This window comes from Sphaerodactylus townsendi, linkage group LG04 (assembly GCF_021028975.2).
Source record: "Sphaerodactylus townsendi isolate TG3544 linkage group LG04, MPM_Stown_v2.3, whole genome shotgun sequence".
In the NCBI taxonomy this organism is placed as follows: domain Eukaryota; kingdom Metazoa; phylum Chordata; class Lepidosauria; order Squamata; family Sphaerodactylidae; genus Sphaerodactylus; species Sphaerodactylus townsendi.
In genome coordinates this window covers 140,935,476-140,961,330 of record NC_059428.1, presented here as the reverse complement: position 1 = coordinate 140,961,330, position 25,855 = coordinate 140,935,476, and the positions used below count along the sequence as shown (strand labels likewise).

General features: G+C 47.7%; 1 protein-coding gene across 2 annotated transcripts in view; it reads right to left on the bottom strand.

Moving 5' to 3' along the window:
• Positions 1-25,855, bottom strand: part of EPN2 (epsin 2) — a 57,429-nt gene that overhangs the window by 12,880 nt on the left and 18,694 nt on the right. Inside the window, exons 3-5 of one of the 2 annotated variants that reach the window (XM_048492407.1) lie at positions 17,257-17,369; positions 15,281-15,373; positions 14,810-14,966 (exon numbers count right to left, since the gene is read on the bottom strand). In XM_048492407.1, the coding sequence (XP_048348364.1) occupies positions 14,810-14,966; positions 15,281-15,373; positions 17,257-17,369 (363 nt within the window). The remainder of the gene's footprint in view (positions 1-14,809; positions 14,967-15,280; positions 15,374-17,256; positions 17,370-25,855) is intronic. The other variant, XM_048492408.1, reaches the window with a different exon arrangement.

Sequence of the window (25,855 nt, the reverse complement as noted above, 5' to 3'; positions counted from 1 at the left end):
TCTCTCTTGCCGACCTTGGGGTGCCTTAGCTCCAAACTAACTCTTTCCCACATTTCTTGGGAAAATGAAATGGGGGAGGGGCGACACTGGATTAAAGGGGATAGCAAAAGCCAGGTTTGCCAGAACTGGCTTTGTCTAGCTGGATTGTTCGATGCCTATCTATAAACGCTACTGATCAACAATCCAGAGTTCGTTTATTGCTTCAAGGTTCAAGACCACCACCACCACCCACACACAGCATTCCTACAGGGATTATACGTTCATTGATGATACTGCCTGTGCTGCTTATCCGTTCATTATCTTGCTTTTTTGCTTTTTGAGGAAGAGACAGGTGTAAAGGGGAATTTATCTCAGGGAACTCTAACCACAGGTGGTTCTCCCCAGATAGGCAGAAAACTCCCCATTACTGTGTTTTTATGTAACCCAGTTTATATATTTTATTTCTACTTCTATTACGGAGACTCGAGCGCCATAAGGACGAAAAGAGGCTAATAAAGGTTTCAAAATAAACAGCTTTCAAGCTGCACTTGCTTCGGCAAGGCAGATGGGCCACGGCAGTGTGCTGCGGCCACAGTTCCTGGCGGCGCAGAGCGTGGCCAAGACAGAAAACCTCTATACCCCAAAACCAAAATGCTGAAATGTCCTCAAGGAACACAGATGTTTTCTCTCTGGAGAAAGTCACATTGGAAAGGACCTGTTGCAATTTTAGCTTATCCCCTGAAGAGTCACAGCCTACCTTGCAGGGCTGCCGCAAGAATGACCGCACTAGCACATCTGAGCTTCAAAGAAGCTAGCCGCTTGCTTACTATAGAACAGCTGGATTCAAGTCCAGTAGAACCTGATTCCATTAGACTCTAAGGTATTACTGGACTCAAACCTAGCTCTTTTGCTATAGACCAGCAGGTCTAGCCTCTGGAAAGAAGATCGCTGTCATCATTTTCCCAAGGGTTATGCCTCTAGCTGAGGAGCATTACCCTTCCACCCTGTCCCCATTTTAACATGTGCTTTTCCAAAACCCACCACGACCTGAGCACCAGCAGGAAAACGAGTTGGATTTACATCCCCCGTTTCTCTCCTGCAAGGAGACTCAAAGGGGCTTACAAACTCGTTTCCTCCCCTCCCCCAACAAACACCCTGTGAGGCAGGTGGGGCTGAGAGAGCTCCGAAGAACTGTGACTAGCCCAAGGTCACCCAGCTGACGTGTGATGGAGTGCACAGGCTAGTTCTAGTTCACCAGATAAGCCTGCAGAGCTCGAGTGGCAAAGCAGGGAATCAAACCCGGTTCTCCAGATCAGAGTGCCCCTGTTCTTAACCACTACGCCATGCCGGCTCTCTCATGCACACTTATATATCAACACAAGGTACCAGGAAGAACTGTTTCGGTGCGACAGAGGGCGCATTTACTAAAACACACCAACGCAAAATGGGGTTTTTTTGCTCCGACGCAGTGAAGAGGTTAGATTTTAAAAACCGTCGCTGTGCACCAGGCTGATATGCTTCGCCAAATGTCGGATTTCGTCTGGGTTGGCAGCAGGGAGGGCATATGCGGGGAAAGAAAATAGTGCTGTGTCTCAAGAATCGGGGTGTGTGTGTGTGTGTGTACATATGAAGGTGCCGCACGTTGAATCAGACCATCTATTTCAGGGGTCTGTAACCTGTGGCTCTCCAGATGTTCATGGACTACAACTCCCATCAGCCCTTGCCACCATGGCCATGAACATCTGGAGAGCCGCAGGCTGCAGACCCCTGATCTATTTGGATCAGTGCTGTCCGCTGATTGACAGTGACTTTCCAGGGACTCAGGAAGGGGTCTTCCCCATCATTCCCTGTTCGTTCCTTTTAACTGCAGGGGCCGGAGATTGAACCTGCAGTCTTCGACATACAAGGCAAATGCCAGAGAGGTCTTCCCCATCACTTCCGGCCTGGTCCTTTTAACTGGGGGATGCCGGGGATTGGGCCCTTCTACGTACCAAATGGATGCTCTATCACTGAACCACAGCCTTGAAGGTCACGGTGCTGATCAGTTTTTTCTTCTCTTTCTAATCCCCTGACCTCTCCAGTGAGATCAAGGCGGCATGCATGGTCCCTTCCCCTCTTTAATTCTCACAACAAGCCTGCAAGGTAGGACTGTCAGAGAGACCATAGCTGGCCCCAAAGGAGACAGGGGAGCCGTGCCCCTAAACGAGGACTGGGATCTTGCGCAGGTTTGTGGTAACAGGGTGACTGGGTTTGCCTTGGCCCCACCAATGAACTGAAATTGAACTTCTGTACTCTCATCCCAGTTTTCGAAAGGCGTGCCTGAGGGAAAATACTATTGGGATTTCTGAACGGCAAACCTCCCTCGCATCAACAGGTGGTAGATTTGTGTGTGTGTGTGTGTGTGTGTGTGTGTTGTGTGCGTGTGCGTGTGCGTGCATGCTGTTTCCCAAAGGCAGGAAACACTGAGACGCTTATAAGAGAAACGTGCTCCGTTTCCTCCCTCTGTGTTTCTCATCAATGATGCCGTGCAAAAAAAAGAAAAGAAAATGCTAATTGGGCTGCCCTAAATGAAAGTTTCCAGAACAGTCGCTCTTTTCATAAGACAGATAACAAAAAAAACGGACAGGAGGGCGATCAGCTCCCTCTGAGAGGTCCCTTATTCCCATTCAAATGCCACGGCCTGGCCAAGGAAGACTTTAAAATCTCTGTTCCGCTCTGAGTCGTGCTTTTCTTCTTTCTTTTTCTTTTTAATTGGCCTTCAGATACATAAATCTTACTCCTCCAGAAGAGTTTGGCAGTTTGGAACAAGGGGCCGGTTATCGCCGGGGTCAAATGAATGCTGAAAAGCAAGGGCGAGCCAACGACGCAGCTGTGGCTCGGAGCGTGACGTGACAAGCACACTGGGCCCGTTCACTTTTGCCGCACGCGGCGGGACATCAACAGGAGCCGGCAAGCTTCGATCTTGTGTTGGAATGGGGAGTGACCTAGAAGGAGTGCAACCCAGAAGCCGGGGGGAGCATCGGGGGTTCCCTGCTCTCGCTAACCAGGGATCATCGGCGCAACAAGTGGGATCGTGTCAGCACAGAAATCTCTGTCTTGGAGGAAACTTAACCTCACTGCAGGGCAGAGCACCAAGGAATAATGTGCCATAGCCCGATAACCAGGGTTTTCCTCGGCCTCGATCACTAACAAAGCACAGTCGCCCCAAGGACTCTCTTAGCCTGAGAAGAAACACATGCCCAGTTCTAATTCTCTTAAATTGTTGACCCAGAACACAAATGAAACCGTCTGCTGCTTGGGCAGACCTCTGGTCTATCGAAGTCGGTACAGCCTACTTAGACTGGCGGAAGCGGTCCAAGGTCTGTAGTAGAGGTTTTTCATGCTATCCCCACCCTGATTTTTTTTTTTACTGGAGATGCTGGGAATTGAGCCTGAATACAAACAGCAGGCTTCATGTGGAGGAGGGGGACAAACAGCAGGCTTCATGTGAAGGAGTGTGGAAATAACCCTGGAGACAAACAGCAGGCTTCATGTGGAGAAGTGTGGAAACAAATTGGTTCTCCCAATTAGAGTCTGCCACTCTTAACCCACTGGATCACACTGGGGAATGGAATCTTGCACAAGCTTGAGTAACTGAAGTCTGCAAGATGACATTTGTAGCCAGATGACAGGCAAGCAGGCACTCTGAGTGATGGGACAGAGAAGAGAACGAAGGAAACAAGGTCTGTGGTCCCAGCCGGGTTTGGATTTCTGGCAGAACAGACTAGTAAAACTGCTCAGTTCTGTCCTAAAGCTTGTGTCTGCTGCCTGCGCATCATGTGCCCTGGTCAAAGCCAGGAAACTCCAAAGTTATAACAACTGAAAAGGCTAAAATGAAGAGCGTAGAAATGTAAAAATTCAGAGAGGGGGGAAAGAAAACAAGCGAGTCAGTCGGAACTAGTGAGAAAACCAGGTTCCACCAACCTTTTCCTAGAGATGAACTTAACAATTTTGACCCTCTACAGCACGGTACATCCGGCACACCTTTTCTAGATATAAACACCTTCGCAGCAGGAAGTGAGCCAGTGGATATTGTGGGTGGCTAGACATTGTAATCCACTATGCATTTAAGAGAGCGCAGTGGCGTAGCACCAATGGGATGGGGGACGCGATGCCCTGGGCAGAGCCGGGGCGGGGCTGTGGAGGGGCAGGGGCATTCCGGGGGCATTCCAGGGCAGGGCAGGTGCTGCCGCAGCAGGGGCACAGGGTGCCCATGCACCCCAGGTGCAATTCTCTCTCGTTCCACTCCTGAAAGGGCGCTGGGGGCAAAAGGCCTCCTACTAGAAACTCCGATGTTGGGGTAAAGACGTGGGGCCCAAGTCATATCGCTGGTACACAACTTATTTCCCGTCCTGGTTCTTGGCTGCTGGGCTCATCCCAGTGTTAGGGGTCTGGCTTCACCTCTGCCTTTGGAATCTGTTCGCATTGTCCAGAGTGCTACCAGGTCTCTGTTGAGACCCCAGCTCTATTTCTCCTTGCCGAGTGGGACAAGTTTCGCTCCTTGGATCTGAAGTCGGCAGCAAACAGCATGACGAGCATTCAGGCAAAGCATCATCTAGGCACAACATGACTGCTCAATCCGAACACTCCTCATTTTAGCAGAAACGGCAGCTCTGACTGTAGTTTTTGGAGATGAGGGCTCAGGAGCGCTTCTGGAATTGGGGCTCCGCCGAGACACTTGAAGGCCTCCCCTGGTCTTGAAAGGGCAACGTGGCCACTGCGATGTATGCCCTGGCCACTTCCCAGACAGAACCCTTGATTCTTTCCTATCGATAAAAGCTCTTCCAAGTGCCGTGCTCACGTGGCTGTCGACCTGGAATCAACGGCATGACTGCTTTTCTTCGAAAGTCAAGATGGGGTGTGAATGGGTGTTGGAGGACAGCAGTGCTACGCTGTGGGAAAGACTCTGGATACCATGCAGCTGAATGTCAACGGCTGCGTATTTATTGTGTAAATCCTGAAATGCGTACAAGGGCATTTCATTGCAGGAAGGGGGTGTTACTCATGGATGTATTTATCGGGAGTATTTTCTGTCCTGCCTTCCCATTCCAGTAGTTCCCATTTTAAAAAATATGTAAAGTTAGAATTGTAGGGATGAGCCGCTGACCCAGCAGAACCGTGGGGCAGAGCGCCAGCATGCCCGCCTTAAATCCATATTGCCTTCTGGTGCACTCCGCTTCCCATCATCCCCACCCCCCCCCGGTGAGTCACAGGTCATGAACTACACACCTGGCTCACAGCCACCAGGTGTCCCAGACAAGGGATAATGGGCCCTTGCCCCCAGGTGTGGATTAGGCCCAGACACGGACGCTTCCTCCTGCACATACCAGCCCGATGAGATCATGCATCACCTGACGATCTCCCGGTCTCCCGCTCTCCCGCCGATCCACCCCTTTGCCCGCCCCCAGAGAAACCCTAATAAAAGGTGTCAGGAACTAGCACGCGGCAGAGTTGCCAGGATCACGGACCCCCGCGCTCCCGCTGCTGGCTCTCTCCACCAGATGTTATCTCCGCGTCTCGTCTCGTTCTTACGGTGACTCCGCGTGCACGACTACATAGAATCATAGAAATAGAGTTGGAAGAGACCACCAGGGCCATCCAGACCAAACCCCTGGTATGCAGGAACACGCAATCTAAGCACTCCTGACAGGTGGCCATCCAGCCTGTTTAAAAACCTCCAAATTGAAAAAAAGGTTGGGGGGATACAACAGCCATGTTTAAATATTTGAAGGGATGCCACGTCGAAGAGGGAGCAAGCTTGTTTTCTGCTGCCTCAGAGACTAGGACATGGAGTCATGGATTCAAGGTGCAGGAAAAGAGATTCCACCTAAACATTAGGAAGAACTTCCTGACCGTCAGGGCTGTTCAATAGTGGAATTCACTGCCTTGGAAAGTTGTGGAGTCTCCTTCCTTGGGTTTTTTTTTAATGAACATATGGATGAATATATGTCAAGAGTGCTTTGACTGTGTTTCTGCATGGCAGGGGGTTGGACTTGATGGCCCTTGGGGTCTCTTCTATGATTCTATTATTCTCTCTATAACCTTCAGTCTATTTTCTCTAGTGCTAGGTGAACTTCCCACTTGAATATTGTCTCCCTCCCCCACTTAACTCAGTTTAAAGCCCTCCTGATAAGGTTTGTCAATCTCCTAGCAAAAAAGCTCTACTGGGAAGGGATATAACTCATCCCTTGCCAGTAGTCCCTCTGCATGAAACTGCAGACCATGGTCCAAGAAGCCAAAATGTTCCCAGCGGCACCACCTGCGGAGCCAGTTATTCATCTCCACTATTCTTCCTTCCTGCCTGGGCCCATGTCCTCCAACTGGAAGTAGAGATGAAATGACCACTTGGGCATCCAGTTCCTTCAGCTTCCTCCCAAGGCCCCCCAAATCCTTTCTGATGTTCCAAGGGCTACATCCAGCAGTGCCATTTGTTCTGACATGGATTAAAAGGAAGGGTTAATGGTCATGGGCTTGGCAAGTCTTCTCAGCCTCTCTGTGAGATCACGGATTTTTGCCCCAGGGAGACAGCACACCTCTCGAGACATCTTGTCAGGCCTGCAAATTGCTGCTTCTGTCCCCCTTAGCAGGGAGTTTCCTTCCACCACCACCACAGGTCTCCTCTGGGATTTTGCAGGTGACATTTCATGTGTTGAACCTTCTGTCACTTGTGCGTTCTCTGAGAGCTGAGTCCGTTCCTCCCGTGCCTGTTCCTTAACCTCACCAAGAAGGGGGAGAATCTCAAAATGATTCTGTAGTTTCAAAATTCACAGAATGCTCCCTGGTCCTTCTGTTTCTATGGGTTACATTTCTCCTCCTCTGTTTGAGAGATGCCATCCTCCTCAGAGATGTCCCTGGTGTGTTCTCCACCCAGCGCCGTCAGCTCCATTTTGTCCTGGAAAATCTCGTTCTTCTTAATGTGCTGAAGTGTAACTACTTGTGTTTCAAGCTGCTGTGCCTTCTCTTCTAATGAAGCAACCAACTTGCACTTCCTGCAAGTTTAGCTACTAGCATCCTCTCGCAGAAGAACAAATGTTCCACGGCTGTTGCAGGTGACAGCAGCAACTCCTTGATGATCCATATTTAGGTGCCTTAAATTCTGCAGAACCGATTTTTGGGCCTCCCTTTCAAAAGTCCTCTTCTGCACTTGACCACCCAAAATCCAAGTCAGCCTTGCTTCTTTATAGCCCAGCCCCTGTTCACTGAGCTCCAGACCGTGACCTAAATAGTTAAAATAAGAGCTAGGGAGCGACCCATTGGATACTCACCATGAAGGGGTCTTCTCCTGGGTGGTTGGAGGCCATCTTGTTTGGGGTTATTCTCCACCATCAATCAAGGAGGCAGGAAATATACTTTAGTCACTTCCTGTAGGCTGGTCCTAGCCTTCTTGCCCCCAGTATCTGACTAGCCGAGGATCGGACTCACCACAATGAGACAAGAACAATGGAACCACAACAACACACACAATAACATGCTGAAAAAACGAACCTAACCTAACAGCTCTGGAAGGGACCAAAGATCAAAGGAATCCTCACAGGCTCCGAAACTCTAGCTTGGAATGTTAACATTGCAATTTTATATATGAAACACATTACCGGAGAAGAACGAGAACAGGGAGGGCCAAGATGGCCTCCAACCACCCAGGAGAAGACCCCTTCACGGTGAGTATCCAATGGGTCGTTCTCCTGGATGGTGTAGGCCATCTTGTTTGGGTACTCCCCAAGCAGTGACCTGTAGGGTGGGTTCTGTTAATCTCCGATAATGTGCTCCAGGATTCTCCTTCCAAAGGAGGCCTGAACAGCATCCAGAGAGGTCAACCTATAGTGCCTCACAAAAGAAGAGGGGGAGGCCCCAGTGGCTGCCCTACATATCTGTTCTAGGGACATGTGCTTGACCAAGGCTGCGTTAGTAGTCGCACTCCGGGTAGAGTGGGCCGTGGTGCCACTGGGAACTGGTAGATAGCTGGCCTTGTGCGCCTCAATGACACATGCCCTAATGCTGGAACTAACAGCAGCAGAAGACATTGCCTCACCTACCCTAGGGGGAACCATGTTAATAAACAGGGAGTCACATTCTCTGATATTTTCTTTGCGTATGAGAAAGGCCCTCAGGGACCAACGCACATCCAGGTGGATAGGCAGAACCACCTCGTCGTTGGGTGGTTCGAACCTAAAAATATTTATTTTTGTTAATAAGGATAGAGGATTTAGGCTTGTTGTTCGTATCCCACTGGGATACGATGTCACCACTGGGACACAATGACGACTTGTCACCACTGGGATATGATGACGACAGAGAGCGAGGGTCATCTTGATGGCACCCTACTGGCCTTCCCCATGGTTTTAGCGATTCAAGGATAATCAGAGACACCGATCTTAATCATTTTGACGGTTCCAGATTGGTTATCCCAGGGTCACCTGTGGCATCTGGTTCCGTTTGACCACGTGGTACTTGAACAGAACAGTAGGAGAAAGAAGAGCTATTCAAACAACGTGACTGAGACATTGCTAGCCTCATGTTGTCTGTCCACTACCAGGATTCACAGATCTTCCTGGAAAGCGTTTGCTCGCTGGTGCAGGGGAAAGCTAATCACACCAGAGACTCTGTCACTAGATGTCATCCTAGAGTACTCACAAGTTGGTCTCAAGCCCAGCCTTTATAGAGCCACCCTACAACACCAGGTGGAGTTAGACTGAAACTTGCCTCATGCTGTAATGCTTGTTAGTTAACTAACTGACTCCCCCGCTTTGGAACCAGGACGGTCGAGTCCTGCTGAGCTCCTGGACAACTCTAAGTAATTATTTTTTAGCTATTAGCTTCTTATCACTTCATTGCTTATTTTAGTGTTTTTGCTGTATAGCGCATTCTACTGTGCTGTTAGCCGGCTTGTTTACTTAAGTCTATCGGCTGTGGCAAGCAATTTGGAGAACAGACTCTGTGAGTTACATTCAACAATTAACAGCTTTCCCTGCATGGCGTCCGGCAAACGTTCCCGTGACCTTGAAGAGTCTTACTCACCCCCAGCCAACAAGCAACTGAAGATTAACGACTTTTTTGTTGCAAAAAATGCTAATATCTCTGTCTCGGGTGGGTTGGAATATGCAGTGCCTGTTTCCAACCGTTGCTCCAGTCGGACTCAAATAGCTCAGAGGAAGTCAGTGCTAAATCACCCTCTGTGGAAGAGAAAGGAGCAATACGTTCACCTACTACTAATACTACTCGTGGCTATGTGAAAGAACCAAGGACTGCAAATTCTTTCACCAATACTGCAAAGGATTCTATTCCTATTTCTGTGCCTGTGTCTGTAACCAACCCTAATGAGAAGTTACTTAATCTTGAGCCCGAAATGCAGTCACTTTGTATTTTAGCAGCAACCTCCCTCCACGACATTTTAAGCAGCTTCAAAAACATCGTGGAAAAAAATGACTCTTTGAAAGAACTGACTGAGCAAAGTAGTCTGTCTCAATCGTATACTTTGTGCTCTGCTTGCAAACAATTTTCTAATTCTGATAAGTTATCCGTCCTTCGAGGGAAGGCTGCATCGGATTCTTCCTACCATTCCAGAGACTATTTCTGTAACACAATTAGCATGCCTTCTAGTTCTCAAGGACATCCGAAACATCCGAAACAACTTTTGACTGCCCAAGCAGGTGTGTGTTTATGTGTTCAAGTACAAGGATACACGGCCTGTTTGGAGTTCGACCAGCCTGGCAATAAACCATCTTAGTAATCTTATGAAGATCCAACAAAGGATTATCGACTTAGTCTCTGTAAAGACCTTGGACTCTCTTGGTTCCATTACTGCCTCCTGTCCCCAAAGACTTATATTAACTTTCAATACTAACCAAATTCCTAAGCTATTATTGGGACAATTCTTAAAGAGGAAACTTGCTCAGAAAGGAGTGTTAGTTAAAAGAATGCCCCATAACACTCTCATTCACCCTCTTGTTCCTCTTGCTTCATCTGAGGTACCAGTCTGTAGCCAGAAGTCCTCTCTTCAATTTTCTGATGCTATCAAGAACTCTCTACCTACCAACACCCAGCATACAGATGAGAGTCTGAAGCCCAACCGGTTGGTGCCCTGTGGATCCCAAAGTTCTACTGTTGATGATGCAACTGCTATGTTTGCCCACACACAAGTTGGCTGTAATCAAAAGACTTCGGAGGATGGTTTGTCTGACTTTTTACAAATGGAAGATAATCAGACTGCAAGGCCTGTTGACATTCCTGTTCCTTGTATATCTGACACAGTGCCTCAAGCTACGACCTTAGAACCCTGTTCTCCTGTATCTACTATGGAGTGCATAGCCCCTTGCTATTCAACTTCTCCCCGCTTAGCGTTGGACACTGATTCTTTGAATAATGGTGTAGAATGCGACCTTGACCCTCATGCTTTCAGAGACATATATAACTCCATACAAACGACAGGCCCCTCATGGGCCCAGGAACTTTTGTCCATTGTTACGGGAGATAAGTCCAATCATACCAACCTCTCTCCAGTAATCAATGAGAGTCATGGACCCATTTCCAACTCAACTTACCCCATCTCTGGTCCACATCTTCAAGTTTTTAATAGTGGGTCTAATGGATGCGTCTATGAAGACGTCAGTGGCTCCTTAAATCAAGTTACTGGACTTGATTGACTATCTGATTGTTGTTTAAGCATTATGTCTCGGAACATCGCTGGTTGGTACAATAAATTCCAGGATACTGATTTCTGCAATCTTTTAGCCAAGTTTAACATAATTATGTTCCAAGAAACCTGGTCACTTGCTCCTCCACATCTTCCAGGGTTCAATACTTACCATCTTACTGCCTTTAAGAGTCACTCAAAAGGGAGCTTTAAATCTGGCCTTGCTATACTCACTTCTACAAATCTTATGTTTACTATCAAGGACCTTCCCCCTTTTGAGCAGCGGGCACCGTCGCTACTGATATGTGGGGAGTTTTGTACCCTATTAATTATAAATGTATACTTCCTTCCTTGCCCAGAGGTTTTAGAGAATGATCAGCTATGGTTCGGGTTTCAAAATTATGTTGCTGATATCCTTCACAAATATAAGCCTGACAGGTTGTTGCTGGCAGGAGACTTCAATGCCAGAATTGGTAAAGATGAGTCTAAACTTATCTCTTCGACTGGCCTAGAAGCTGAGTCCCTGCCATGGCACTTCTCTGCCCCTAGACTTTCAGCAGATGCCATCTTTAACCATGCTGGTGAAAATATGGTCAAATGTTGTCTTCATTTTGACCTAATTATTTTAAATGGATTGGTTCAGCTCAAAGATATGGCTGATTTTACTTATATCTCGCGCCGTGGTAATAGCGTTATAGATTATTTTTTAGTATCACAATCTTGTTTTAATTTTATTGATAAGGCTGTGGTCTCCCCTCAAGTTTGGAGTGATCACATGCCACTTGTATTGCAATTGTCCACTTGTGCATCGAACATTAATGGTGGCAATAATCCAATTTCTCTACCATACAAAATCAGTTGGAATAAGGCAACTAAACTCAAAACAGATTCTTTGTTACATGGTCCCTGCATGCTGTCACTTAGACATGCTCTATTGTCACCCTCCTCACCTGCTGAGTGTATTGGTAAATTTGAAACTCTCGCCGAAAAGTTGGTAGACGCTTTAGCAGTACCAGCCAAAGCAGGCCCTCATTGAGGAACACCTATTGATTCATATTTCTCTGAGGATTGTAGGCTTATAAAACAACAAATGCAGGCAATATTTTTTAGGACCAGACGCTCCCTGGCACCCTATACAGGGGCTGTTCGAGCATGCGTGCCGACCTGCGCGCCGAGAGGGCGATGATGAAAAGGCCCGCTGGCTAGCCCCACGGCTGCCCTGGGACCAGCCGGTGCGCACTTCCCTCTCAGCCCCACGGCTGCGCGGGGGAGAGCGGGAGGCTCCACTGGCAGACCTGGTCACTGCCCTCCGTGTTCTCCGCTGCCGAGCGGCAGAATCCCTCCTTGTGAGGAGAAAATGGGGCCGACGCCATAGCAGCTGAAGGGAAGGCTTTTTTGGCGGGAAGAGGGAAACACAAGGCGGGCAGGGACCACAGACACAGAGTTACAAGGAAAAAAGATTACAAACTCTCACAGACACAGAAAGGAGTTTTTGGGATCCAAAGGACACGAAGCCTATCAATAAGCAAAGAGCCGGTTGAATTTGCTGCACTCCCTGACGAGGCAGGAAAGATACAGGGGCAAGATGGCTAGGACCAGCCTACAGGAAGTGACCAAAGTATATTTCCTGCCTCCTTGATTGATGGAGAATAATCCCAAACAAGATGGCCTACACCAGGGGTAGGGAACCTGCGGCTCGAGAGCTGCATGTGGCTCTTCTGCCCTTGCACTGCGGCTCCACAAGCCGAGCCGCCGGCCCCATCCTTGCCCGCCCTGCAAACAGCAGGGCGGATGCATCCATGCACTTCTCAGAATGACCGGAGTAAAGGTAAAAAAACCCAATATATACAGTGTTATCTTTATTTTAAATGTCAAAAATGATTTGCGGCTCCAATTATTTGCGGCTCCCATGGAAAACGGGTCCAAATGGCTCTTTGAGTGTTAAAGGTTCCCTACCCCTGGCCTACACCATCCAGGAGAACAGAACTCACGCTTAAAGGCATTCTAAATAAAGTTTTAGTCGATACCAGAGCCTGAGAGCATTAAATGCAGCTCGTGAGGGACTTAAGTTAAACTTATATTATGCTGCCAAGCAAAACAAAAACCCCAGACCCATATCAACATTAAACTGATTAAATAACCCCCTGAATTAACACAACCGACATTTAAAAAAACCCAACTGCTGTAGCTCTACTAATTATAGCAACGTGCCCAAGAGGCCTGCTTTGGCTGACTACAGTGGCTTCATATGTAACACAGCCCAGTTGAAAGCTAAGATTTCACACCCCCTGACTAAGATGAGTCAGCCATTTTGTGTCCCAGGCAAAAGGGTGCTTGATAGTCACAACTGCCTCAAGGGAAAAAAACAAAAGGATGAAAAAAAACCTTCCAAAGGGGAACGGCAATGAGGGTGATTGAGGGACTGGAGCACCTTCCTTATGAGGAGAGGCTGAAGCGTTTGGGACTCTTTAATTTGGAGAGGAGACGTCTGAGGGGGGGATATGATCGAAGTCTATACAATTAGATGGGGTAGAAAATGTCGACAGAGAGAAATTTTTATCTCTTTCACAGTGCAGAACCGGGGGCATACATTGAAAATGCTGGGGGGAAGAATTAGGACTAATCAAAGGAAACATTTCTTGTTTGGAATATGCTGCCACAGGAGGTGGTGATGGCCACTAACCTGGATAGTTTTAAAAGTGGCTTGGACAGATTGGTGGAGGAGAAGTCGATTTATGGCTACCAATCTGGATCCTCCTTGATCTGAGGTTGCAAATGCCTTAGCAGACCAGGTGCTTGGGAGCAGCAGCAGCAGCAGCAGCAGGCCACTGCTTTCACATCCTGCATTTGAGCTCCCAAAGGCATCTGGTGGGCCACTGTGAGTAGCAGAATGCTGAAATAGATGGACGCTGATCTGATCCAGCAGGCTCTTTCTTATGTTCTTAAGCAAACAGCAGTCAGACAATTAAAAACCATACAGCTATAAGCAGTCTGCCTCTCCGTTTTTCTTTGCTCCTGGCACCAAATTAAGTCTGGCTATCATCCATGTAGTATTAATTAGAGAGAGTCAGTCAGCACTCTGTAGTGGTTAAACGGCGACCAGGGTTCAATTTCCCACTCTGTCATAGAAGCCTAACATGGGCCTAGCTGCATGTGCTCTTAGCCTAACCTACTTCGCAGGGCTGTTGTGGCAATGAAATGGAGAAAGGGGAGAACGCTGTAAGCTGCTTTGGAGCTGAAGGGAAAGGTGGGGTACAAATGCGGTAGACAAATTAATTAAGCAATTCTTCTTCTGAGTCTTGTTCAAGGACACATGCCTTCTTTCTTTTAATCCTCATGACAACTACGGGAAATAGGTCAGGCAGAAAGACAGTGCCCATCCGATCATTACCCAAATAAGATTCAAGGCAAAGCAAGGATCTGAAGCCAGGTCAGTTGGACTGGCATTCCAATTTCCAACCACTATACCACACTATCCTGCTAAGTTTCTATCTGCCTTGGGATATTTCTGGCAGATACATGACCCACAATTCTGGCAGGGCCGCGGAAAGTCCCTCCAGCAAAGCGGAGTCGAAGCAAGGGAATGCTCAAGTCGGTCAGCACCGGAACACTGGTTTGGAAACTGTACTGAAGAAAACAGTCGGAAAGCACCAAAGGCTGGTGCCAAGAAATACTGCAATCAAAAAAACTAAGCTTAAGAGGCCAGATCTAAGCAGAATCCTTCTTGGGCCTTTACTCCCAGGAAAGCATCCTTAGGATTTGTACAGGTAAAAACTGTACAGACAGACAGACAGACATGGAGGCAGGGAGGGAGGAAGATGATAAACACAGATAGACGATAGATGGACAGAAGATAGAGACAGATAGATGATGGACAGACAGATGATAGAGACAGATAAGCAGACATAGGATAGAGACAGATAGATGATAGACGGATAGATGATAGAGACAAACGATAGACAGACAGACAGACAGACAGACAGACAGAGACAGATAGATGAATAGATGATAGAGACAAACAATAGACAGATAGATGATAGACAGAAAGATGATAGAGTCAGACAGACAGACAGACATAGGCTAGCGATAGACAGAACTGGAAAACCACATCTATTGAAGAAACAGGAGGAGATCCTTCTACATACAAATATATGTGCTTACCAAATGATTGCCATGGGTCTGAGGAGGCATTGCTGGCTGCAGGGCCCCCCCAGGGGTCTGTTTGGTTTGTTTCGGTTGCTGGCCCCCATGGCTGTGCTTTCTGGGGGGCTGGGGCCGAAGAGGGCAGGGCGTCCATGAGATCCAACAGAGTTGTATGCTGCAGAAGAGAAGGGTTTTTTTTTAAAAAAAGGAATTGCAGCAAGATCTCTATTATTCTCCAACCACTTAAGGCGGGGCGGGAGGAGAACATGCAATGTTTTATTCTTTTGCATGTCCTTATTTTGCTTGTTTGGGCCTTTATCTCAGCACAGAAGAGATTTTAATGACTTTGCCTCTTTTTCTCTCTCACACACACATATTTGACACACAGTGGGGATATCCCAAGAACAATCATCCCAAGGGGCATTTCCAGTTTACACTCCCCTTTCTCTGCAAAAATGGGATTCCTCTCACGCCCTGACCTGGGCCTACCTCTTTCTTTTTGGGTTTTTTTACTGTATCTCTGCGACTTTCCTCCAATGCCATCTGCAATCTCAGGTCATCACCACGCCGAAGGCGCTCCTCCTGGAAAAGCGACCAAAATCCACGCAATTGTTACCGTTTGTCACCCGCCAAATGTCTATTTTCATAAGAGCGAAAGGAAACCAGGCTTGTTTTCACGACAAAAAAAAATGCAAAAGATAAAATTATTTCAAAGCAGATGCCGGTTTCATTTTCAAAGTGCTTTCAAAGTCTCAAATCCATTCCCTTCTTGTGCAAAGTCCATCATTGTCTAGGTCCAAAAAACAAATGGGAAGCTTAATAAGGCAACTGGTGCAGAACCCAAATGACCCACAGAAACGATGAAAAATTGCAGAGCGTAAATGGAGAAATACACCAGAATCTGCTGCCTCAAAGTGTGGTGGAGTTTCCTTCTTTGGAGGTTTTTCAACAGAGGCTGGATGATTATCTGTTGGGAGGGGAGGGCTTTGATTTTGTCTTCCTGCGTGGCAGAAGGCTGGGCTGGGTGGCCACTGGGGGTCTATTCCGACTCTACAATTCTATGAGTCTAAATGAGGAATCCAACCCATTTGTGCTCAGTCTAAAAAATCAGGTATAGCCCATCTCGAAGCAGCAGCAACGTCACAAGTTCGCTTCTGGAACAACCTTTCAAGTCTCTTTGTGTGGCAATGAAAACAGCAGATCGACTGAAGGCTGATCTCATTTGGGAAGACATCACAAAATGTGGGTGCCACCATGGAGAAAAACCTGCCTGACATAACACACAGCCTCTTTCTGCAACATGGCCAAAGCAAGTGTACAAATGCAAGCCCGACCCCTTCCCCAAGCCCAGTGATATGGCTTCCGCACTTTGACCTAGACCAGGGATCTGCCAACCTGCGGCTCTCCAGATGTTCATGGACTACAAATCCCATCAGCCTCTGCCAGCATGGCCAATTGGTCGTGCTGGCAGGGGCTGATGGGAATTGTAGTCCATGAACAACTGGAGAGCCGCAGGTTGCAGACCCCTGCCCTAGACCTCCCTTCGTTTGCTGACATCTCCCATATCAATATTAGAATTTTCAGCTCAAGAGGATTTTTCTTTCTTATTAATAAAGGACTTAAAATCAGCCACGCTCCCAGAGGTAACGTTTAATTGCCTGCACTGAGAACTAGACTGGCACAGTAATCCCAGTTTCTTCTTCACTTAAACAAGTGATTGCATTATTTCCACAGAATAAGTCTCTCTTTCTTTTCTCTGTCATATACAAAGATGGAGAAGTTGGCCCCTTCCGCACGTGCAGAATATTGTATTTTCAATCCGCTTTCAATGCATTTTGTAGTTGGATTTTACTGTGCGGAATAGCAAAATCCACTTGCAAACAATTGTGAAAGTGGATTGCAAACAATTGTGAAACTGCGTTATTCTGCATGTGTGGAAGGAATCCACTTTCGATGTACTTCGCAGCTGCGCGGAACAGCAAAATCCACTTGCAAACAATTGTGAAAGTGGATTGAAACTGCATTATTCTGCACTTGCAGAAGAGGCCTAACAGACAGGGCTGTAAAGGGACTCAAGGAAGCTTACCAACTTCTTTCCCTTCCTGTCCCCACAACAGACACCTTGTGAGGCAGGTGGGGCTGAGAGAGTTCTGAGAAAACTGTGACTGGCCCAAGGTCACCCAGCAGGAACGTAGGAGTGCAGAAACACATCCGGTTCACCAGACAAGACTCTGCCGCTCAAACCCGGTTCTCCAGATTCTCCAAAACTGCTTATTGCCACATCAGCCAATCATTCCACCACGGAAGTCATGTGCCTGTTGCTTCTCCCATGTGCCTGTTGCTTCAGCAGACATCGTTTCATAAGAAGAGAAAACGTCAAGCCCAGGTTGGCTCCTCCCCCGAAGCCCCCCATCCACCCAGTGAGGAATGTCTTCAGGCTGGTTGCCATCTGCAAAAACACTAACCTGCTCCGCAACCTCTCTGCTCATGGCTAGGGCAAGCTGCAGCTGCAGTTCTTCCTCCCCGCTCGTCTGTGGCCGGGCCTGCTCCAGTTCAGAAGACACTCGAGGCGATGTGGCTGCGGGGAAACACAGAGAGAGAACATGTGCGTTTGACCACTGCTGGAAAGCCAGCCTTGGAAACCCAGCCAAACTTTCCCTTCCTCCAAAACGAGGATGTGCCCTGCAGCCAGGCGGAAGACAGGGAGGCTGCTGCTTCCCGTTTTGACACAATCAAAACACCTACACATCAGAAGCCCAAAAGCACAGCAAAGAGGCCAGGGAGATTCTGACACAGAGGGAATCTGGAAGTCAACCCAGCAGCTTCAGCACACTGGATTAGTTTTAGAAGAAGAAGAAGAGGAGTTTGGATTTATATCCCTCCTTTCTCTTTTGAAAGGAGACTCAAAGGGGCTGTCAATCTCCTTTCCCTCCCCCTCCCCCACAACAAACACCCTGTTAGGTAGGTGGGGCTAAGAGAGCACCGAAGAACTGTGACGAGCCCAAGGTCACCCAGCTGGCATGTGTTGGAGTGCACAAGCTAGTCTAGTTCACTAAATAAGCCTCCACAGCTCAAGCAGAAGAGCGGGAAATCAAACCCAGTTCCTCCAAATTAGAATGTATCTGCTCTTAACCACTGCGCACAGCATGCTGGACTAGATGGACCCTCACTGGCCTGATCCAGCAGGGCTCGTCTGATGTTCTTATCAGGGGAAGGCCTCAGCCTCTCTGTCCTGTTTTTTGCCCTCCAGAGGAACTAGCTTGCTGCTGTACGAGACCACTGGTAGGATCCAGGTGGGCTCATGTTCTATGAGGTGGATTAATCTGAGGATGTAAGACTCCTCCACGGTCCCCCAGCCGCTGCCACGGAAGGGTACAACTCTATACGCACAATGGAGCCGGTTCTACTAAATGTGTGACTTACTTCTGAGTAAACACGCACAGGATTGCGCCATAAAGTTATACAACCCAAATACTGCTGCAACTCAGTTTCAGCAAGGCAATACAGTCAAGTTTCCTTTTACATCTGCCCCCCCCCCCCCATTTAAATGTCTGTGTGTTTCAGTATAAGATAAAATGAAGATGTCTTACAAAGAAGGAGGGAATACAAATGCATCCAACCCTCTACCATGTCCTATCATCACACCATCACAGCACAAGATTCGGGTCACTGAATAAAGCTAGCCTTGCCGCTGATTCCACACACACACACACCCCTTTTAAAATTCTTCGGTTATAACAGCCGTATCAGCAAAACGCTTTGTTTGCGAGGATTGAGTGTAAAGGGGGGCTGCCTTCGTAAGACTGCTACACAATGCGACTTTTATTCCATAGCACATGACAGTTAACTCAGATGTTTATGTAAGATGGTACTGGATAGATCCAATTTTGACCTCTGACCCATTACTTGTTTCTGCTTTGAGTTCTTAAAAAAAAAAAAGATCTGGGATTCAGAAACCCTATCACTGAGGGAGGGGTCTGCTGCAGCCAAAATACTGCTCCTTGGTTTTTACTCTTGCTGAACGCTGGCTGCTCCAGGGGATGCAATCTAGGTGACTGAGATGCATTCCTAAATAAATGTAACTGCTTGCAATACTGCTTGCAATACATCAATACTGCTACAAGATATATGTAACCAGCCTGCTTTATGTCATTTGGGACAGTCTTTCCTTGATTTTAATTTTATGGCTTCACATGATTTGTAGATAACTAGTTCCCCTCTGACTCCTTGGTCCCACAAGATACTGGATTGTTTCCGTTGTCTTGTGGGGGCAGGAAGCCAGGTGGCTCTCTATCACTATCTGTCGCCGACCTTGGGATGCCTCTGCTCCACAGACTCTTTCAATACTTCTTGGGAAAACGAGAGGGAGGACTGACAACAGGAATAAAGGGGGTGGCAAAGGCCGGATTCCCCAGAACTGGCTTTGCCAAGCTTTGGTGCTCTGAGCTTATCAGTAAATGCTTATCAGTTAAACAACACAGAGTCTGCTTATTGGCTTAAGGTTCGAGACCTAATAGCTGGGAAAAATCGACATTCCCAACTTCCGCTATATATATATATATATGATGAGGGAGTCCAGATATCTGATGAGGGAGGTTTCGCTCAGATATCTAGACTAGAATCTGGTTCTTTTCAAAATGCTCTTTACACAGAAGAGCAGAAATCTCACTTAAGTGATTTCCAACAAGAGTTTTATGGGCATGAGCTTTCGAGAGAAGGACGCTTTGACAACAGCTTAAACCTCCAAAATCCTGCTGCTCTCTGAGGACTTGAATCTAGCTTTTCTACTGCAGACCAACCCAGCTGTCCTCTGAAGCTACTTTTCTTTATTTTCACTGTTTATAGTCCACTTTTCTCACTTGGACTCAATGCGGATTACACCAAGCGAGTCAAAGTGACAGGATGGGCGTTCAGCTGAAATAAGGTTAATAAGGTTATAAGGTTAGGGTTGTAACCTGAAATAAGGTTAGGGTTGTAGAACCAACCAGAGATCTGAAGTAAAGGCTACAGAATAAACATGACAGGTATCAAACTCAGGCCCTCCAGATGTTCATGGACTACGATTCCCAGCAGCCCCTGCTAGCATGGCCAATTGGCCCTGCTGGCATGGGCTGATGGGAATCGTGGTCCATGAACACCTGAAGGGCCTGAGTTTGACACCTGTGCCGGAAACGATGCAAAGTTCCATAGCAGGAGCCTAGTTTCAGTAAGCATACCCAGTAGACTACCCTTATTGGCTTGTTTCAGGTTTTTTAATCTACTGATGTAAAAAATCCAACAGGCGAATGAACAGCCTTGGTATTCAAGAAGAAGCCAAACATGATGTGGCTTTTTCAGCTGGGGGGAGGGGGGGCAAGAACTTCAACTGAACATTCTGCTACCGCCACCGTTCCCCAAATCCATTTAGACTTGGGAGCCCGAAGCTTTCTTCATCTCTACCAAAAATATTCAGATCCTTAAAACCCGAACCTACAATTTACTGAATAAAAATAGGTGGTGCTTGCCCCTACTGTTGTCCACAGTCTCTAGTTATTTATCTAAGCAGCTTTGTGAATCGTTTAGCAATTTTCCGCCTGTGTAGAAGAGCCCTCTTGAATCAATTTAGTTTTGCGGGACTTCCTCAGGCAGGCAGTTTCCTGCAGGCCCTGTCTGAAAGAGGATTTCCTTTCTTTTGACAAGGCTTAGGCACTTTTGCATATCTGTGGTTCTTACAGATGCCTCGCACAAAGGCTGCAGATACTCTTATCAAAGCTACAGGGCAATTTATCCCCAGGAATGTAAAACGGAAACAGACAGTCAGCTGGGTCTCCGTGAAGGGTTCCAACCAAAAAAGGGCAGCTTTTTGTCACACAGTCATGATGCCCTCACATCCTGACTTCTTCTGCCTCAGTCAGACAATCCAGGCAGAGACACAATTCCCATGACCCAAGGACATCACACCACAGCTAACCATTCCTCAATACTGCAGTAAGGGGGGAGCCTCAACACAGGCCTGCTATTTTATAGCTGCAGCTCCATGCCACGTAGGTGTGCCTTTGGAAGGATGCTGGAAACCTTAAATCACAGGTGTCAAACTCGCGGCCTTCCGGATGTTATGGACTACAGTTCCCATCATCCCCTGCCAACATCATACTGGCAGGAGATGATGGGAACTGTAGTCCATAACATCTGGAGGGCCACGAGTTGGACACCTATGCCTTAAATTATCCTCCTGGAGACCCCGCCCCCGAGGCTACCCTAAGGCAGGAAAGTCTGGAAGTGGGTTTCACTGGGTGGCCATGCTGGTCTGCGAAAGAAGAGCAAGATTCGAGTCCAGCAGCACCTTAATGATCCACAAGACTCTCCAGGTATCTGGTTGAAGGTCAAAGCTCCCTTCTGGTGGTATCAAATGAACAGTTTTGACTCTGAAAACATGGAAACTTTGCTGGTCTTTAAAGCTGTATCGGACTCGGATCCTGGAGAAGGGAGAAGTTCTCTGCCCCAAGACTTGCAGAGGTTAGGAGCAGTGAACTCTAATCTGGAGAACTGGGTTTGATTCCCTGCTCCTCCACATGAAGCCTGCTGGATGACCTTGGGCTAGTCACAGTTCTCTCAAAACTCTCTCAGCCCCACCTGCCTCCCGAGGTGTCTGCTGTGGGGAGAGGAAGGGAAAGGAGTTTGTAAGCTGCTTTGAGACTCCTTAACAGCTGAGAAAAGCAGGGTACAAATCCAAAAGCTCCTTCTTCTGCCCAGATAGATGCTGCGTGGTAACGTCATCCAGAGGAAGAGACAGTCTGTCTGCCAACACCAGCTTGGATGAGGAAGAGGGAGAGCCAGGGAAGCCAGCCCCAGCCCTTGGGTGCTACAGGAAGAAGAAGAGTTTGGATTCATACCCTGCCCCCTCTTTCTCTCCTGTAAGGAGACTCAAAGGAGCTTACAACCTCCTTTCCCTTCCCCCCCTCACAACAAACACCCTGTGAGGTAGGTGGGGCTGAGAGAAGTCCAAAGAGCAGTGACTAGCCCAAGGACACCCAGCTGGAGTGTGTTGGAGTGCACAAGCTAATCTAGTTCCCTTGATAAGCCTGTACAATTCAAGTGGTAGAGTGGGGAATCAAACCCAGTTCTCCATATTAGAGCACACCTGCTCTTAACCACTATGCCACTGCTGCTCCTTTCTATTAATAGGAAGACCTAAAAGGTGTAGGGGAGGGATCTCAGACCCACGTCACCATGCCAAGCCCTCAGTCTCACAACCAGGGCGCCAAAGCCGATAAGAAGCGCTGCAGTACCAGTCTTACCCCCAGGAATGCCAGAAAGATGGGCTCAAGGAGAAGTGAAGGAACGGCGCCATAGTAAACAGTAGGTAGCCCAGTATCAGCCAACCTCTACATGTGACCTCATAAGAACATAAGAAAGAGCCTGCTAGATCAGATCGGAGTCTGTCTAGTCCAGCACTCTGCTACTCACAATGGCCCACCAGATGCCTTTGGGAGCTCACACGCAGGATGTGAAAGCCATGGCCTTCTGCTGCTCCAGCTGCTGATGCTCCCAAGCACCTGGTCTGCAAAGGCACTTGCAATCTCAGGACTCAAGGACTGGCATTCCCAAGATTGGTAGCCCCTCTAGATTCAGGGGAGTAGGGAACCTAGCAGCTCTCCTAGAAACGGGTTCAGGAGAGCCGTACAATTCCCATCAGCCCCTGCCATAGATCAGTTCCTTGTAGTTCCTGAACATCTGGAGAGCCGCAGGTTCCCTACCCCTGCCATAGATCGACTTCTCCTCCATCAATCTGTCCAAACCCCTTTGAAAGCTATTCAGGTTAATGGCCATCACCACCTCCTGTGGCAGCATATTCCAAACACCAACCACGCGTTGTGTGAAGAAATGTTTCTTTTTGTTAGTCCTAATTCTTCCCCCCAGCATTTTCAATATATGCTTCCTGGTTCTAGTATTGTTGAGAAACAGAGAAAAAATTCTCTGTCGACATTTTCTACCCCATGCATAATTTTATAGACTTCAATCCTATCCCCCCCCCCCAGAGTCTCCTCTCCAAACTAAAGAGTCCCAAACGCTGCAGCCTCTCCTCATAGGGAAGGTGCTCCAGTCCCTCAATCATCCTCGTTGCCCTTCTCTGCCCTTTTTTTATCTCCTTGATATCCTTTTTGAGATGTGGTGACCAGAACTGAACAGTGCGGTCTCACCACTGTTTTATATAAGGGCATGACAATCTTTGCAGATTTATTATCAATTCTCAAGTCACTACAAGGTATGGGCTGATAGCCACGTAGGCTGCTCAGCTATTGACGAATTGAATCTGTCCCTGGGTGACTCCGTACCTGTTCCTGATCAAGATAAAAAGGTCAACTAGCAACTTGTGTGCAACTCTTGAGAGTAGTCACTGGCACTCTGGGTCTGAGTGCTCAGTGTGTTTGACTATGGACCATACCTGGATTTTAATTATTGAATTCACCCCTGATCTGTCTTGCTGCCTCTTGTATCGTTACAAGGATGAAGGGAAAAACTGAGGCTAAAATAGTGGCGTAAACTGAGATTCTAATTTAGTTTGGCCTTTGCTAATTCTTCCTTGGCAAAGAAGAACCTCTTCGAGTCCTTTTCAGATGCGTCGTAAGCCTAACCCTCCATTTCAGAGCAAGAAATATCAAAAGTAATTCCGTCCTTCCCAAACCACCAGCACTCCAGTAGTATCTCTACACCAATCCTATATTTTGGCCTTTGATCGCTTCTTTCCTCGATGATGTTCGACATCTATAAGCAACATCTATAAGCACACCCGGTTCAGAGTTTTGGGCTGGACAGTCACTAATACGCTGATGACACTCAGTTTTTCCTGTTGATGGAGGGTCAGCCAGCCGCTGCTCCGGATGCTCGGAAACTCTGTTTGGAGGCCGTGGCTGGTTGGATGAGGAAGAGTAGGAAGAAGTTAAATCCATCTAAGATAGAGGCTGGACTGGCAGGAGATGCCTGGGGCTTCCAGCTGCCTCGTTTTGACAGGGTGGATTTAAGAACCACACCCTCTGTCAAAAGCCCAATCTTAAGAGTCCTCCTCATCGGTGGAGGCCCAAATCACGCACGCAGCTACAGTGTCATTTTCCCAGGCTAGGCAGTTGGCCCCGTCTCTCCCACACTGATGTGGCCACTGTGATCTATGCACTGTGATCCATCCAGACTAAACTACTGTAACTCGCTTCACGTGGGCCTTCCCTTGAGCCTGATCCGGAAGTTAAAGCTGGTCCAATCCGCAGAACTGGGGATTCACTGAGAGAGCATATCACTCCCATCTTGCATCAGTTGCGTTGGTTGCTGATCCTATTCCAGGTCATGTTCAAGTTGCTAGTCTTAACTTTTAAGGCCTTGCGCAGTTTGAGACACTCATGCCTTAGGGACCCCATGCCCACCACGCTGCCTGCTAGTCTCTCTGTTCTTCAGATAGGAACCCCCTGACTGTCCCTGGCCCAAAGGTCATCAAGCTGGCTTCGACCGGAACTGGGGCTTTTCCACCCTGGCTCCAGCCTGGGGGAACTCTTAGTCTACTGGCACCAGGGCCCTGTGGGACCTTGTCCACTTTGGCAGGGCCTGTAAGACAGAGATGTTCTGCCAGGTTTTTCATCAAGGTCGTCCACCTGTCTGTCATGACATTAATTTGCTGGCCTCCTGATCACACACCATCCATGGTCTACTGGACCATTATCAATTGTAGTAATGTATTGTGCCATCTTTATAGGACAGCCCCTTCCTGATTATTATTTCTGAACTGAAGGGTTTTTATCACCATCTATGTAAGAGAAAAAAATGGAATTGTCCATTATATTTTAATTGTTGATCTTCTGTATTGTTTTCGCTGATAGTAAGCTGGCCAGAGGCCACCTGTGGCCAGGGATGGAAGGGGAAGAAGTTTAATAAATGAAATGCAAATGGAATGACAGGCAGAGGTTTTCACCTGCAACTAATTTGCCGGAATGTGTGAGAAATGAAAGCCAACGAGGAACGAAAGCCAAGAAGGAAAAAGGCACTTCCAGAAACCAGAGCGTTGCTTTCCTCGAACTGCAAAGAGTGTGTGTGGGGAAAAGAGAAATATGTAACATGCAGAAACGAGAAATATGTAACACACGGAAAAGAGAAATATGTAACACGCATTTTTAAAAAGGCATTAGGCTGCAAAAGGAATGGATATTAATAACAGATGGTCTTTCCAGGCAAGAAGTAAAAACATTATTCAGCAAGTTATCGTTCGTGGCAGACTTCTTGGCTCTTTCATAGCATCGCGGACAGGAAAGCTCCAGTTTCCATTTACAAGCAGCTCCTGAACCCTGAATCTCTGTTGAAGATTTATAACAGCAGCGTCAAACACGCAACTCAGGGGGTCGCATCCAGCCCCTTGAGGCGGCTTATCAGGCAAACGAACAACTCCCCCTTTGCCAGGTTAGAATAAGGGGGGGGGGGGTGCCTCAGCTGGTTCATGGGCCTGGTAAGCCCTCTCAAGGCAGCTCCCCCCCTCCCAACCATCCATGCTGTTATGGGGCCAGTCAGGGCAGCCACCTCACCCCTTTGGGACCAACCAAACAATTCGCATTCATGTCATATCTGGCCCTCATATGAAATGAGTTTGACACCACGGGTTTATAACATTATCAGTTACATGACCCTGTTCAAGGTATTATAACACTTTGGTCAGTCGGGGGCCTAGGACTTTGGGGGCCCCGATGGAGTTACTGGCACTAAGCCAAAAAACCCACAAACCAGCATCATGCCCACTTCTTGAAGCTGGAGATGCACAAAAGACACCACATGCATACTCAAGCCAAACCCCTCAACAGGATGGCCCAATCTCATCAGGTCCCGGAAGCTAAGTGAGGTCGGCCTTTACACACAATGCTAAATGTAAACAGGCCAGCTCGATCTCAGAAGCTAAGAAACTTAAACCACTCGCTAATTCAGCTGTTTCCACCCTTCTCCTACTGAAGGAATTTGGTTGACGTAGCGTTTTGTTGGGTGCCGTTTAAGCAAAAAGTCTTCTCCGGATACCTGGCTAAAACACCGCACACGGCTTCGCTAGCAAAATGAGTG